Consider the following 17,872-nt stretch of genomic DNA (forward strand, 5'->3'; position numbering starts at 1 on the left):
ATCTTATCATAATCTGATGGGATAAAAATCCATAGGATAATTTATCCAATAACCTTTTACTTACATGGGAGAAATCATCCTTTGCGTGTGCTATATGGGGTGGTAAGTCCAATGCACTGTTAGATAGGACTAATCCCATTCAATATTGGTTTGGTGGGATAAATAATTCTTATTGTTAGTAGGAGAAATTATCCCATCCCATATCATTTTCATGACCATACATGGATGACTGAACTACGGCGTTTATCAAGGAATAAAATAAACAAAAATAAAATATGAAAAAGTATATATTGCATATTGGCGGACCTCATTGTAAACGTACAAGGATTTTGCAAGAGTGCAGAACTTCCCTTACTTCAAATATAAGTATTATAAATTTCCATAATAAACATTTGCAGGTTTCAATCACAATAAAACCAGACTAAGGTAAATGCTGAAAGAAACACAAACCGTAAAATATTTATTGAAAACTAAAATGCATTAACAACATACAAATGAAACACAATAACAACTTAAACACGTCACTCAGATTCCAAACACATGAAAGACAAAGTTGATCAAGTCGACACTTTTTCTCTTCCAAACGCTCCAAAGACCCTATCAAAGAAGGTCCGGGAACGCCTTTTGAACTCTACGACCTCACGTGACAATATAAGGAAAGCATCCGTTACTGTGTCAACGTCCTCGGAAGCGGATACTTCAAGGAAAGGACATCCTATTTCGTTTGCTAAACGCTGACCTAAAACAGACATGATCTCTATTATTCTAGATATGTAAGGTGAAAATAACGAACAGTGATCAATCTCCTAACTCCTATAAGCGATGCATAATAGATAGTTCGGCAAACACAGACCCCTGGACACACCAGAGGTGGGATCAGGTACCTAGGAGGAATAAGCATCCTCTGTCGACCGGTCACACCCGCCGTGAGCCCTATATCCTGATCAGGTAAACCGAATTATCCGTAGTCAAAATCAGTGTGCCAAGAACGGCCTAACAATCGGTATGAAACACGTCAGACAGCATTTGACCCAATGATAGGCTGTATCATATCAAGATATGTGTAATTGTTTTATAAGGAATAAATGCCTATTTTGTTTGTATGAATTTGTAAGGTATTTTGGATCTCCATAATACACACAAAATACTTTCATTTACATTATGTACTTTGACTCAAGTTGTTTCTATTTTTAAATATAGGCTCTTGGGTTTAACTATTGGATCGCTTGCACGTTTCATGTTATATCGAAAATTATAAAAATGAAAATTGTAAAGTCAAATGTTAATTCCTAAATAAACCATTGATAAATGCAAATATCGATTATCAAGAAGTTTCCAGTTTCCTTTGATAGTATCAGCCAAATTCATTCACATGTTATTAAAGAGAGGTGTACGAGAGATGTCCAACCTTCCTCTGGCGTGACTTTCCTCATATGAGCCAGGTCACATTTATTTCCTAAAAGAACCATTGGAATGCTTGCGCCTTTTCTATTTTCGTCAATTCGTCTCCTTATTTCCTGTATAATATCAAATGTCTGCTTGTTCACCACCGAGTAAACGACCAGAACACCATCCGCCCATCTCAATACGTCATCACGAGCCCCGCAATCATCATTCTGAAACAATAAACATATATATGGTGACATACTGTCATCACTTGTCAGATTATTATGTTGACTTGTCAGATTATTATGTCAACTTGTCAGATGATTTTGTCCAATTATCAAAAGGTTTTTTTTTTTTTAATGATAACTGTAAAAATGCTTCCATGCTCAAGCTAATAATGATCTTTTTGTTGACTTGTCAGATATTAAAATGAAAAGCAAATGCCATTAAATGGCATTAGCATGTAATAGAATAACAGATAATGAGAAAATGTGAACAAGGGTTTTTCCGACAGGCCGGCATAATTAACTGACATAAACTGATGAACCGAAACAATTATCTGACAAGTCGACATAACTTTCTAAAAAGTCGACATGATTATCTGACAAGTGATGGCAGAAATATGCCACCATAGACATCTATCGGCTGATAATTAGAGTTGATTGAAACGAGTGATTATGTAGATAGGTAACAACAACAGATAAATAAAGACAAACATTTCAATGTGATAAAACTCAAATGTGTAAAGCGCTTTCAACATATACCTCAAATACATTTCTCGAATTATCCTAAACTAATTAGAACACTTCAATGTAATGTAACGTTGCCTTTCAGTAAAGTATTGAGTGAGACATTGCGAACCAAAATATGTTATTCATCGAAAGCTTCGCTCAACTCCAAACATCGCAATCACATTTATTCTGATCATATTCAGTGTATCGTGGTCACACTACAGCGTGCTGTGTAGCAGATCTCTGCGAACAGACGAAGGGCTTAAATACTGGAAAACTGGCTTTTACATTATTCTCCTGAGGAGATTTAGAGGAATTGCAGAGAACGTTCTTTATCAATCGCTTTATCTGTGTTTTCATGCCAAAGAATCTAAACAATACACGGCTGTAAAGAAATAAGTTCTTTGGGAGATAAAAGTATACAGGGAATAGATTGCTTCAGATAAAGATCAACATGATATTAGTTAGAATTTACTCAGGAACATATTTCAACATTAATGTCTGGGGGAAATGCAGATACGACTTTTAAGTATCAAAATAAGATTAAAAATAGTCAAGACAAATCCTAGAATAAAGACTTTCCATCAACAGCGACAGTGATTACACATTTACAGTATTCACAATTAATATTTCCTCCAGCATGTTAAAGAAAGAAAGGTGAAACTTTGTACCTCCGATATAGTATCCAAAACCTCGAACGTGATTGCTTCTCCGTCTATCGTAGTCGTGTACTTGTATTTGGATTCTAGGGAAAAAGCGAAATAAGTCATATTACTCAGTACAAATAATTACGTTACTAACAAATAAGTCAAATTACTCAGTACAAATAATTACGGTACTAACAAATAAGTCAAATTACTCAGTACAAATAATTACGATATTAACAAATATGTCACATTACTCAATACAAATAATTACGATATTAACAAATAAGTCACATATACTGAGTAAAATAATTACGTTACTAACAGATAAGTCCTATTACTCAGTACAAATAATTACGTTACCAACAAATAAGTCGCATTACAAAGTACAAATAATTACGTTGCCAACAAATAAGTCAAATTACTCAGTACAAAAAATTACGTTACTAACAATTAAGTCAAATAGTTATGTTACTACATGTAACTAATAAGTCATCTTACTCAGTAAAATAATTACGCCACTACCAACCTACTGCTGTGAATGTGACCGACACATCAGATGTTTGTTGTTTTTTTTCCTGAAACGTGTGTATGATTTCATTATTGAAGTAGTTTTTGTGTGTGAATTCACAGGTGCCAAATCTTCACATATTGCATTGTAAACGGGCTACCGAACATGAGGAGAAGGAGGAGAGAAAGAACAAGAGTTATTTAATGCATATACTGCCCCTGGTAATTCCTGTACACAAAATGATTGCTGGTGTCTGATTGTAAGCATTAATTTGGAAATACAAAAACTTCATACTCTGATTAGCTATAATTAAAGTATTTCCTCAACGGAATTCATTCATAGAAGGACAACGCATGTGAACTTGTATATTTCTATTTTAAATGAGATATTTTGAATAATTACACGGGTTGATGTGATTCATCTCAGTGAACCCGAAATAAAAGACACCACAGAGTCATCCATATCCACTTCATACTTAGACATTTTATTAAATATCTTTGTTAACGGTAAACTAACAACTCAACTTTATGACAAACGGGGATGACTTCATCGTCAACTTCCCATTTCTATGTAGCAATTACACATGATCATGTAAGAGCTTGTTCTGCATATGCTCAATTTATGAATCGCGGCAGACTACTGACAAATAATTGACTTTACAGGAGTTTCAACAGTCTCGTTTAAAGACAGCATTTCGCAAATTTTAAGGTCGTTATAACGATCTACTTTCCAAATACAACATGTTCGATCGAATGATGTCTGACGTGTTTCGTACAAGTAGTATAACTGTTCTTTACATACTAATTTTGACTACGGATTACTCCGTTTACCTGATAAGATAAAGGACACATGGCGGTTGTGATTAGTCAACAGGGGATGCGTACTCATCTTAGTCACCTGATCCTACCTCTGGTGAGTCCAAGGGTCCGTGTTTGCACTACTCTTAATCAATATTTACTTTGTGACATATTGGTGTCACCAATATTTCACAAAGTAAATTATATACATATGCACAAAGAATTAATAAAAGTTCTATAAATATATCGATATTTAACTATAGGCTGTATCCGACACTGATTATATTTGATTATTCTGAATAGCTATAATGATGTATTTTGTGACGTCAAAATGCATAAACTACTTTAGATATTTTTTGTGACATCAATAACTTGGTATTTTTTGATTGGGATAAATACATTTTCTTAATGTAATTATTCTTGCAGGACAGTCTGATTAAAACCATTCCGCCAGTCAGGAATAGTAGAAGGAGAAGGGGCGTGTCTTTTCAATTAGTAGGCTTGTGTGGATTCACTTTGCCTTTTCGTCTACTTTGCTCACAATTTTCTGATCACATGATAATTTCTTTGATGCGTTTCTATACTTTGGATAAAGCCTTTGATACCATTAACGTGATTTCACTATGTACATGTGTATTTTTCAGTTTCATCCTTTCACACAACTTACAATTTCGATGTGCAAGCGAATGCTAAGATATGAAAATAGACATGTTTTACATACATTATTCGATGCGCTACTGGTATTTTTATGTAATAATCAGAACAATTTCACCGTGCACATTGCACTTAAACGATCAATTACATAGATAATCATTTCTAAAACGCACTCAATATGCAGAGCTCTACCCATCTGCATCATATAATCCGGCAAAGTGGTTTGTCTAATTACAACGATCATGCCATACCTCTGAAAGAAAATGCATTGCTTAGGAGAACAGCATTCAATAAGTTCAAACACTTCATAAACTAGCATTCATAGTGTGAAATAGCTATTACGAGTCACGTGAGCACTTTTCCGGAACACTTTACCCTACACGTATTATATATGTATGTCAACCTAATGTCTGAACTATTTAACAAACGTTACGATGCTTTGCGAATCGTTCTTATTTTTGGTGTAATAGAAACCATATACAGTCTCGATTTCGAGATCGTATTACATTCAAATGGAACATCTGTTGTGAAATTTGTAAACACATCACGATAAGCGATGTTCTCTGTATTCATAGAGGATCCAAGGTATACCATTTCCTAATGCCAGCACCCACAGGGACTCTCAGTGACCTCTACATCGAGACAAACCCATCACTCTGTCTTAATTTGATAAGCGCTTAATGTATTTTGTTATTGCTTCTGCCTCACTGTATGCCACAAATGATATTATGTTTGTAAACGGGATATTAAAAATGTCAACACGACATGAATGAGATAACGAATAGTGATCAACCTCACGAATCAAATAAAAGATACAGAATTAAGGCAAACACAGACCCCCGGACATACCAGGATAGGGTGTTTAGGGGAAGAAAGCACCCCCTATTGACCGGTCACACCCACCGTGAGCCCTATATCTATATGTAACGTAATCAAAACCAACTGCGAGTGTGTATAACATGACAGATTTAAAATACGAGTAGGTGTCACACGATACCTTATAATGTGAACATGTGTAATATAATAAGCTCATACCTGTAATGTGAACATATGTAATATGATCAGCTCATAATGTGAACATGTGTAATATAATAAGCTCATACCTGTAATGTGAACATGTGTAATATGATCAGCTCATAATGTGAACATGTGTAATATAATAAGCTCATACCTGTAATGTGAACATGTGTAATATGATCAGCTCATGATGTGAACATATTTAATATGATCAGCTCATAATGTGAACATGTGTAATATAATAAGCTCATACCTGTAATGTGAACATGTGTAATATGATCAGCTCATGATGTGAACACATGTAATATGATCAGCTCATAATGTGAACATGTGTAATATGATCAGCACATAATGTGAACATGTGTAATATAATAAGCTCATACCTGTAATGTGAACATGTGTAATATGATCAGCTCATGATGTGAACATATCTAATATGATCAGCTCATAATGTGAACATGTGTAATATGATCAGCACATAATGTGAACATGTGTAATATGATCAGCTCATAATGTGAACATATGTAACATGTAATATGATAAGCACATAATGTGAACATGTGTAATATGATCAGCACATAATGTGAACATGTGTAATATGATAAACACATAATGTGAACATGTGTAATATGATCAGCACATAATGTGAACATGTGTAATATAATTAGCACATAATGTGAACATGTGTAACATATGTAATATGATAAGCACATAATGTGAACATGTGTAATGTGATTAGCTCATGATGTGAACATGTGTAATATAATCAGCTCATGATGTGACCTGTGTAATATGATCAAATCATAATGCAAACATGTGTAATATGATAAGCACATAATGTGAACATGTGTAATATGATTAGCTCATAATGTGAACACGTGTAATAAAATCAGCTCATGATGTGAACCTGTGTAATATGATCAAATCATAATGCAAACATATATAATATGATAAGCACATAATGTGAACATGTGTAGTATGATCAGCACATAATGTGAACATGTGTAATATGATCAGCTCATGATGTGAACATGTGTAATATAATCAGCTCATGATGTGAACCTGTGTAATATGATCAAATCATAATGCAAACATGTATAATATGATAAGCACATAATGTGAACATGTGTAATATGATTAGCTCATAATGTGAACACGTGTAATATAATCAGCTCATGATTTGAACATGTGTAATATGATTAGCTCATAATGTGAACATGTGTAATATGATTAGCTCATAATGTGAACATGTGTAGTATGATCAGCACATAATGTGAACATGTGTAATATGATCAGCTCATGATTTGAACATGTGTAATATGATCAGATCATAATGCAAACATGTGTAGTATGATCAGCACATAATGTGAACATGTGTAATATGATCAGCTCATGATGTGAACACGTGTAATATAATCAGCTCAAGATGCGAACCTGTGTAATATGATCAGCTCATAGTGAGAACATTTAAAACACAATCAACACTTGATGTGAAGATATGAACAAGTGAAGAGATAATGAACATAGATCAATCTCAAAAATCTTATAAAGTACACACAAGTAAGAGCTGGGTAATTACGGAACTCCGGGTATAGCATAGATAGCATCAGATGCCTTAAAGGAGAACGCATTCCCTGTTGACCGGTCGCTTTGTCGTGAGCCGTATATCTTGATCAGGTAAACGGAGTAATCCGTAGTCATCTTCTGAATATACATTGTAAAGAATGGGCTAATAATTGATATGAAAGACGTGATACAGCATTCTACCTAATGACATGTTGTACATTGTATTTGCAAATAAAATAATTTGTGATCAGTCGACAGGGGATTCTTAGTCCTCATAGGTATCTGGTCACACCTCTGGTATATCCAGGGGTCCGTATTTGTCCTTCTCTAAATTTTGTATCATTTACACAATTCATGGGATTGATCACTGTTCATTGTCTTAAGTTGTTCATCATAATAACGAGTCAACGACAATAGAACGTTCGAAATGCTGACTTTAAAAGAGACTGCCGAAACTCCTGTAACATCAACTTATTTGTCAGAACCTTTCTCGATTTAAGAATGTATCATACACAGAGCATGTTCCACATATCGAATCACTTGAGAGACATAAACACCTATGAAGGTGTTAATGAAATATTGTTATATAAATATGGAATGCTTGCGATGGAGAAACTGAAGTTATCTGTTTGTCATAAAGTTGAGTTGTTAGTCTACCGTTAGCATCCATGTTCAATAAAATATCCAAATATGAAGCAGATATGAAAGACGCTGTGGTATTTTTTATTTTGAGTTGAATTGGGATATATCGAACCAATGTAAGAATTGTTAATGAGATAACACGTCGTCGTATGAGTTACACGATCAACACGCAATAGGATATCTCTTAAATTTAGTATAAAACACATACTCGCAAAACATAACCTCATTAGTGCCCAACGTCGTCAAACTTTGTAAAGTGAGCACACAAGCTTAACTGTAACGACCATCTACACAGCCGTCAATAAAACAAGGGCTATAGGTTCCACAAGTATCCGTCCGCAATGATGTGGTGGTTGGAAGACAATATAGGGTTCAGTCAGATGGTCAGATGAATGTAACATACACAACAAACACTTACCGACAGTCTGGTCATACTCTCCAATAAACCTCTTGGTCAGGAACCGCACAGACAGTGCTAAAAAACAATAAAGAATGGTCTCAACTTGACCACAAATAAATACTGGATACTGTAAACCAACTTCTATTCGCTTGCAAAAGCTTTCCTTGAGATTCGCGAGAATCTCGTCGCTGTCAACATTTTTCGTCGCCTTTCATATTTGTTTTAAAAGATAATTCCAGTCACAAAAATTAGCTCGCCGCTAACTAGTTTATCACTGGTAAATCGCGAAATAAAGTCGTCGCGAATAAAAGCTGGATTACAGTACGCTGCTATTTCTACTCTTTTATGATTTCAATCTCCTTTTTTTTTGCATACAAGATGTATATATAGAATATGAAAAAAGCTGGTTGTAGTTAAGGTGGAGTCTCATAACGGGTATTTCATGGATAAGGGTGCATTGCTCTGTCTCGTTTTCTGTTCATTACCAAACAATCCTTTTTTTCTTTTGTTGTTGTTGATAGTTCAGTTTATTTCACTCAAATCATGGAAATGGTACCTGGTGACACGATAATCGTTCTAATAATAGTGTGTCACGTCGATTGATCGAGCATGCAAATTTTACTCATTAATTGGCTGTATGGTTTCAATAAAAGTGAGGTTGAGTGACCACACTTTGCCATTCTTTCAATGTGATTGGTCACGTATTTATGAGAAGCCTTGCTCAAAATGTTGCATTCATTTTTATTCCCTCCTCCAAAGTATTGATTTACAACACAATACTTCTTTTCGTCAGAAACTCAGGAATCGTCAATATCTGTTTTATGAACACCGTGAGGTCACTTATTACGTCGTGGAAAATTTCTGTGGCTTGACATGTTCATGAAAGTTGTCTCGGTTATCCAGACGTTTGTTTATACTCCCCACAAACGTCTGGACTCTCTCTCTCTCTCTCTCTCTCTCTCTCTCTCTCTCTCTCTCTCTCTCTCTCTCTCTATATATATATATATAAACACCCCTGTTAAATGGCGCTGATCTAGTAGTCAAAAGGGGATATTTTAGAAAGAAAAGGTGATTGCAACAGTGCTTGTTAAGAATTGTATGTTTCTTGTATGAACTTAATTACTAGTAAACGATACTTTATCAGGAATAATTGAAAATATTTTACGCTAAATAAGGATCAAACATGTACCAGGTTTCATATTCAACTTGCATAATAGTCTCGCAAGAAAAAATGTTCTAAACACCGAATCTGTTTTTAAGGGAAGATTTATGTTTCAATTCTCTATGCATTCATTCATACTTTACGATAAGCCTCGCTTTGGGTTCAGAAAATACTGAACAGAATCCACACGTTTTCTGCGAGTATTGACAAGCGTCTGAATTACCAAGACTATCCCGAAAGGAGGTCCCATGTGATTCCAGTAATGTTCATTAATATATAAGTTTGAATATAAGTTCATGTTCATATCTATACATGTTCTAGAGAAGAACAAAATTTAGATCCAACGAAAAAATCCTATGTTACTGTGACGACCAATACTCTCACTCTTTCAAAACTTCGCTACATCTGTGATAATGATACAGCGAAAAGAAATATCAGATTCATCTCACGTGTTCCGTCTTATACTGATGTATTTTGATTTTGACACAATATGCCTGCTTTAGTGATTAAAATGACACTCCAACAAGATAAAGTCGTCACATTCATCTTGGCAGCTTTCATAAAGATATAAATCACACAAATCGCAACAAAAATATATCTATTTAACTTCATTTCTTGCTGAAGCACGATTTACATTATTTGAAGAGAAACAGAAATATAGCAGGTTACGGATATTTCTCAGCTAGTATTAGCAGATTAGAAATGAATGACATCTACATGTAGATGTGCCTGTATTAATTGAATGAGAGTGCTGGCCACATTCATGATGTCTGCGGATCATATACCCAGCATGCAGTTGTACAAACACCTGAAGTTAATTTGCTGAGGTGCCTTTTACGAATACAGCATTAAATAGGATTGTAGGTGACGCTCACTGGGGACTTTATTTGAATGTTTGCAATGTCCTAAGTGAAGAAATATTTTATATAAAGCACAGAAAGTTTCTCTATGTTTGGATACGCACTTCCGCCTCTACCAGGGGTTGAACTCAAAACCTGCGGAACCAAATCTCTCTCTCTCTCTCTCTCTCTCTCTCTCTCTCTCTCTCTCTCTCTCTCTCTATATACATATATATATACATGTACATATATATCATATAGATATATAATAATTAAGAATTTCTAAAAAGATAAAGAGTATCAACACCAGTAAAATCAGCATCCTTGTGTGTGCGTGTGTTAAATCAAACGTCTATACGAAAAAAGAATGGTAAATTATTGATGAAACTTAAGATCAATCTTGCGATTGATGCATACTGAATTTGACAGAAATCTGGCAAAAAATATACCTCTGATTCAGACAATATGAAAGAGCACATGGTATCAATGCTTCGTTCTTGCTCTATACATCTCTTACACTGTGTAAGTCTGAGGTCGGGCGTTTTGCGGTTATCAATTATGACATAACTGTTGCAGAAAGGGCACACCAAGCGTCATAACAGAGGTAGCTGTCAGAATGAATGTTCTCGTGCTCAGGTTGTGTGAAGGACGAAAGTCGAGTTGGTAATATCTTTTGCCTTTTTGTTGAACACACAACTTGTTTGTTTTGTCCTCTTGAGAAAAGTTTAAGAATTTGTTTCGTTTTTAAAAGAGTCAATAATCGATACAGATATATCATTATCCAGTGTATTGTGCGGTGGATATCTTTACCAATTGTAGTGATAGCCATCTCCTGTGCGTATGAATCTTAATAAATATAATACGACTAGTTCAACGGCTGGGAATTCCGACAGAAATGAAAGTAAAATATAACTATGAAAAATAAATTTCATATTTGAAAAATACACGAGATTAACTGCAATGCGTCACGCAAGCATATTTTTCATTACGCGCGTTATGCAGGTATCTCATTTCATTTATTCGCTTAAACTATTCACATGAGGTACATAACTTTGATTGTGTAATTATATAAACAATATTTCCATGTGTATAAATATATGAATAATACATGCATATATAGGTTCATTTGCACAAAATAGAGGTGGGGGCATAATGCATACAAAGAGATTCGGACATTTAATGACTATACATGTTAGGGAGGACAGCTGACTAATTCCTGAATTTTAGAAATAAATCTTATTAATTTATGTCTTATGTAAACATAAAGTGTATAAGTAAATGTTTTTCGTATCCTGTTACTGTACATTGCAGCAATGCTACAACCATTCCCTAAATAACTTCTGTGTATGAGCAACCTATCTTATAAAAACAAACACTCTTCATAAAATTCAGGTGAGATCAGATTGATTTTTACCTTGACTATGCCCGTGTATATTCTTCGATTTTAAGGAAAACATTTCGCGTTACAATTTAGTGTAGATTACGCATGCGTACTGTACTGTGAAGTAGTGGATAAAAACGTAATATACATGTACTACTACACCAAGTCTTCTTTACCTTATTTCAAATCCCTTTCTTACATATAGTTCATCACCTTACAAATTAGCTTTAGCTTTTAATCATGATTTTAAACAAAACCCATACATACCCTCCTTATATCTTGAAGGCCCTCCTTATTTCTTGCACATCCTTCTTATTTCTTGCATACCCTCCTTAACTCTTGCACACTCTCCTTAATTAACTCTTACACACCCTTCTTATTTATTGCACACCCTCAGTTCTTAACTCTTACACACTCTCCTTAACTCTTGCACACTCTCCTTAACTCTTGCACACTCTCCTTAACTCTTACACACTTTCCTTAACTCTTACACACTTCCCTTAACTCTTGCACACTCTCCTTAACTCTTGCACACTCTCCTTAACTCTTGCACACTCTCCTTAACTCTTACACACCCTCATTAACATTTACACTATCGAACTCTCGTTAACTCTTAACATACTAACCTCGACTCTTACACACCCTCCTTGACTCTTATGCTTAATTCTGACACACTCTCATTAACACTTACACACTCTCCTAAACTCTTACACACTAGCATTAATTCTTATAAACTCTCCTTAAGGAGGTACTCTACATCGTCATAATAGCTGACTTCCTTTAAAAACATGGAGGAAAAAATCAATAGGAGCAATATTTGACTTTTGCTTTTCAATTTAAATACAACAGAAAGATGTTTTTTGAAAAGTTTTTGAGGAACAATCCGCTATTGAAAGAAACAGATGGGATATTACTGTTTATCTTTTAACATGGTTTTATTGTAAAATGTTAAACCAGATCTGAAACTGTGATATTCATTGTGATGACTGTGTAAATTGTATGTTGATCAATAAAAGATAAAAAAAAAAAAAAAAGCATACCGACTGCTAAACTGCAGGTCGCAGGTTCAAGTCCAGCAGGGCTTTTAAATTTTGTTCAGATTACCTTATACTAAAACGGTATTTTTTGACAAAATAAGGTAGATTTGAAAAATTTCAACTTCAAAATATTGTTGTACATATCCTCCACTTTTCATCTACATCAAATTTCTCTGGTGTAGCATACCTCCTTAAACCACGCTATATGATATGTGGTACTTCACCTACACCTGGTGACGTCACAGTATGAGTGAAAAATTCTCGAGGGGACGCAAAACCTTAATAATGTAAAACTTATACGGTACCAATTATGTGTTAGTTAGGTAATATACATTGTACATGTACGCGCGTATTTGTGGTATATTTTGTATTGCTGAAAAGGTAAAATGTATTTCTTTTGCAATAACTTTTATATTTATGATTCTCATAAATCAAGATGAAATTTAATTCAAACAAGCACTTTCTTTTGCTATAAAACACGATTATAGGGTCATAAAAACGTTCTACGTTTCTTTAACTTAAGCTTAAGCAAAGTGCACTAATAAAATTTCAATAAAACAACATGGGGCAATGAAGGTTGATTAATGACGTAAATATATGAAAAGGAGGTCATTTTCGCGCACATGCTTATCGAAAGTAAATCAGCGGGTGTAATTAAAATAAGCAGTGCACTTCATGCAAACTCATTACATGACTTTCTTCAGCTTCGCCGGATCTTAATGAACGAATAATACTGGCTGGTAAGTAATGTAAAGCATTTCGTGACTGGGGCTTACATGAAGTCTAGAAAAGGATTCCTGTGTTGGCGTAGAATAAAGCTTGTCCAGCTGTTCTTTTCAGTATTGCTTAACATATGTTTAAAACTGTTATCTCTTTGACACGAAAACATCTGCAGGGCTATTGATCAAATGTTACAATAGAATTCACGATCCGATCAGAGGGGCATCTTACGTTTAATTGGCATATCGTAGCTACATTACTGTACATTGGACTTCAAAATTTTAAAAATAATTTTTAATATCGTTTTGTGATTTTCAAAAAACAGTAAAAAAAAAAATCCAATCCGTTTCCTGACTGCTGCAATTGCTAAAAATAACTCTGACCACTGCACACACGATATTTGATTTGATATACCGTTTTTCATCAATAATTATTTCATATTTTATGAATAGTTTTATCGTATATCATATCTCAGTCGTTTTATATGCGTGGGCCCACTATCGAATAGGAATGATCTACACAGCAATATATTTTAACGATAGCCTTACCACTTTTGCCGACTCCGTCCGTTCCAATGACCGCCACCTTGGTCTCTCCAAATGACGACTTCTTCCGGCGGAGGTATGGACGTAAGGTGTTTCCGGAAACACTGGGCTCTGTCAAACCACTTCCGGGATTCATGTTACATCATTTCCAACTGGAAAACTATTTCAAGATTTTTTTTTAAATTAATCGATTTTAAGAGTTTTGTTATAATATCCATTAATGATCGATAATTGATTTCATGATGAGAACTACAGTAAATCATGAAGGGTAAGGAAGTTCAACCTTTATTGACTGAAAGTTTCGTCCGACCTCGAAAAGCATGCAGGTAATTTATTAAGTTGAGCGTTAACAATGAAAAAGCCTTACTTGTTGAAATTAAGAATATTTCCCAAAAGCCTTTTATCACATTAAAACGTGTTTCACATGCCCAGCAGCATCTTATCACCACTAAATTTTCTCACATATAGGACCGGAGGAATCGGACATTTCTGCTAATTCCAAGTGAACGTTCATCAGAGTTTGTTCTCCCTAGCGATTCTCGGCAGTTATAAATAACGGCTTTCGTACATCTCCCCCATATGCTGAAGACAGAGAAAACAGATATACGCTATCCCCTTCAGATGCCTTCCTTGTTTACCGCAACTAAGCAACCGCAGGGGGTCAGGCTCCTCGCGTCTTGTGTATTTTGCTACTGGTGAAACACTTTATCGGGGTACGCGATCATGTTTGGGGGTTATTTCTGCTTCATTTGCCGCGGGATGGGTAAAGATGTTCAAAGTTGTTGTTCTTGAGGATAAGATTTATCATACAAAGCTATTGATGAATGACGGCATGTGTTTGTCTTGATGTGCAGGTTTAGGGGAAAAACATATATGGAGTGATCTTTTTAAGAACTCTCTCTCTCTCTCTCTCTCTCTCTCTCTCTCTCTCTCGAGAGAGAGAGAGAGAGAGAGAGAGAGAGAGAGAGAGCTTTACTGACTTTTAGTTAAGATATTTAATATCTGTGTACACACGTTTAGAATATACAATATCTTAATCAAATAAAGACAGTTCTCATTGTTAAGTATATTTTTCTTATTTCATGTTTTGGGAATTCCAAGCAGTTTCCCATTTCTGATTGTTTTTAAACAATTACAAAAACATGGTTTCCCTCTTACAGCAGCGGTAAATATTTGCACGGCATTGATGGGCCAAGACCTAACATATTTCATTCATAGATTGGCTCTAATGTTGCAGATAATCTCTGACAGATTACTTCCGGTTCCCCAGGGAGATAAAGGTGAAGATGATATTTCAAGAATCCCCGGCTGTTAAAGATTTAATGAGTTACGATTGAATCGGATATCATGTATCGTAAAACTAATGCCATAGTGTTGAAATTCAGTAAGTGCTGAGTTCATATAATGTAATAATGGGGGGAAAAACACCTCGACCTTTTTTGATATTTACACGTTGACAAGCAGTTTGCGCTTTGTAGTATTCGTGTCAGAACATATGTAAAATGGAATGCTTTTTCATAATATATAATCAATTATCTTACATTTCATGATATTTTTCAAATTTTTATAATCCATTAGAATGGTAAGGAGGAAGCGCACTCACATCTGTCAGTACATGTGGTGCGGGACTGAACGGGGTCACGCCCACTCCGATCTCTGAACCCTTTTACAATGACCGGGGTTATACTTCTCTCTCCCCTCCCACCCATCTCCAGAGGAATGTTGGCATATTGATTTTACAAAATATGTAACAAAATATTTCCTAAGAGAATTCTTTAGATAATTTTGTATACTTTTTACTAACATGTAGACATATGCAGAATCATCTGTTGTACATCAGACATTCATGATGTTCACAAACTTAAAACTACCAGAAAGTTATATAATCAATTTTACAAAGTGTATATGTACTTTCCTATGAACCAAGTATTAAAGAACTCTCCTATGGACCAAGTATTAAATAGCTCTCATATAAACCAAGCATTAAAGAATTCTCCTGTGTACTAAGTATTAAAGAATTCTCCTATGTACCAAGTATTAAAGAACTCTCCTACGTACCAAATATTGAAGAGCTCTTTATGTATCAATTATTAAAGGACTCTCCTATGAACCAAGTATTAAAGAGCTCTCTTATGAATCAAGTATTAAATAACTATTCTATGTACTAAGTGTTAAAGAACTCTCCTATGAACCAAGTATTAAAGAGTTCTCCAAGGTACCAAGTATTGAAGAGCTCTCTGTGTATCAAGTATCGAAGAGCTCTTTATGGATCAAGTATTGAATAGCTCTCTATGTATCAAGTATTGAAGAGCTCTCTATGTATCAAGTATTAAAGAGCTCTTTGTGTATCAAGTATTGAAGAGCTCTATATTTATCAAGATTTGAAGAGCTCTCTATGTAAGTATTGAGGAGTTCTCCTATGGACTTTTATGTAGATCTTCATATTTCTTTATTGTAAATGCATGGGTTGAACTTTATTAAACAGTGTATGAGGAATATTTGATTGATAATTTGACGAGCAAGTGAAAATATTAAATAGTGATCAATCTCATAATTGCTATTATACAAAATTAGCAGTTGGTCAGAACATGGAACCCTGGACACACTGGTAATGGGATGAGGTGCTTAGGAGGAATCCTCTGTTGACCCATCACACCCGCCGTGAGCCCTGTATATGCAGATATGTGTGGCCTTGTGGTTTCTAAGAAGATTTACCCTGCATGCACATCCGCCACATAAAACGTAAATCCCCTACGCTTGCCCGCTGTAGACTCAAGGGCACGGAATCAACAAACTTGACCCTTCCATTATGTAAACAAGCTTTCATGCAAATTGGCTCTGGTTTTGTAATTAGTGCTTCGTAGGATGTTATACACATTTTCCCTATATTTCACTAGATCTAATTGTATCCCGGGGGAAAGGCGATTTTCCCTCAATAAAACAAGATTGCATGTCCCCTGTGTGTTTTGTGCAAAGAGTAGTTGACATTTGTTTAGAAGAAAATGGAAAATGTGAGAAGTTTGCAGACAGACGACAGATAAGAAATGCTCGCTTGAGCTTGTACACATGGAGATGAAAATTCCCTGGAAAGATATGTATGCATAAATATAAATATTGCGTTATTTCACATTAACGAAAAGTTAAATTATTATATTAATGAACAGGGGAAAAAACTAACAGTGTAAAAATACGAAATGTCGACTTGTAACACATACAAATATAAATCTGAAACTAGTATTTACTGTAGCGTTATAAAATGAACAAATGCAGCAAGAAATAAGATAATAACAAATGACTATTTGTAATTTACCATAATGCAGTACACTGTATCTGCAGATAGCATATCATGATGGCGTTTTCATGAGTTTTATGGGACCATCCAAAAAGTTCAGCATTGATTGAAGGCGAGTTCTCTTGTCGTGTTAAATATTCTAAAGAATGGAGATCTAATTAAAGACCAGCATTTTCGCTTCTACGCAACGTCTTCAACAGTCACGACTGTATTCCGCCGGGGTTTATCTCACTTAGAGTGTCGCCACGTGGTGTGTAATTAAATACCTTGAATGTTTGAATAAAAAGTAGAACATTTATAATCAGATATTTTTGGACGAGCGTGTGGTTGTTTGATTGTTTTTTTTGTTTTTGTTTGTTTGTTTTTTCATTTCATTTCACTTTATTCAGGTATGAAATATCACAGAATGTCATGGTTATAAATTTAAAATAACAAATTGAAACCTGGAATAATCTGTAGCACTATGCAGTTATAACAGTTAAAGAATGAGTAACTGTATAATAACCTAAGGATAACCCATTCGTTGTACGACCTATCGAAAAAACAAA

At 34.8% G+C, this 17,872-nt stretch overlaps 1 protein-coding gene across 1 annotated transcript; it reads right to left on the minus strand.

Moving 5' to 3' along the window:
- Positions 1-447: 447 nt before the first annotated feature.
- On the minus strand, positions 448-14,932 carry LOC125676882 (ras-related and estrogen-regulated growth inhibitor-like). Its single transcript, XM_048914758.2, has 6 exons — positions 14,400-14,932; positions 14,036-14,192; positions 8,367-8,423; positions 2,789-2,862; positions 1,409-1,616; positions 448-739 (listed from the first exon to the last, which is right to left on the minus strand). Exons 2-6 carry the CDS (start codon positions 14,166-14,168, stop codon positions 558-560), a joined length of 654 nt encoding a protein of 217 aa, XP_048770715.1. The 5' UTR covers positions 14,169-14,192; positions 14,400-14,932; the 3' UTR covers positions 448-557.
- Between the last annotated feature and the right edge of the window lie 2,940 nt (positions 14,933-17,872).

This window comes from Ostrea edulis, chromosome 3 (assembly GCF_947568905.1).
Source record: "Ostrea edulis chromosome 3, xbOstEdul1.1, whole genome shotgun sequence".
Classification (NCBI taxonomy): domain Eukaryota; kingdom Metazoa; phylum Mollusca; class Bivalvia; order Ostreida; family Ostreidae; genus Ostrea; species Ostrea edulis.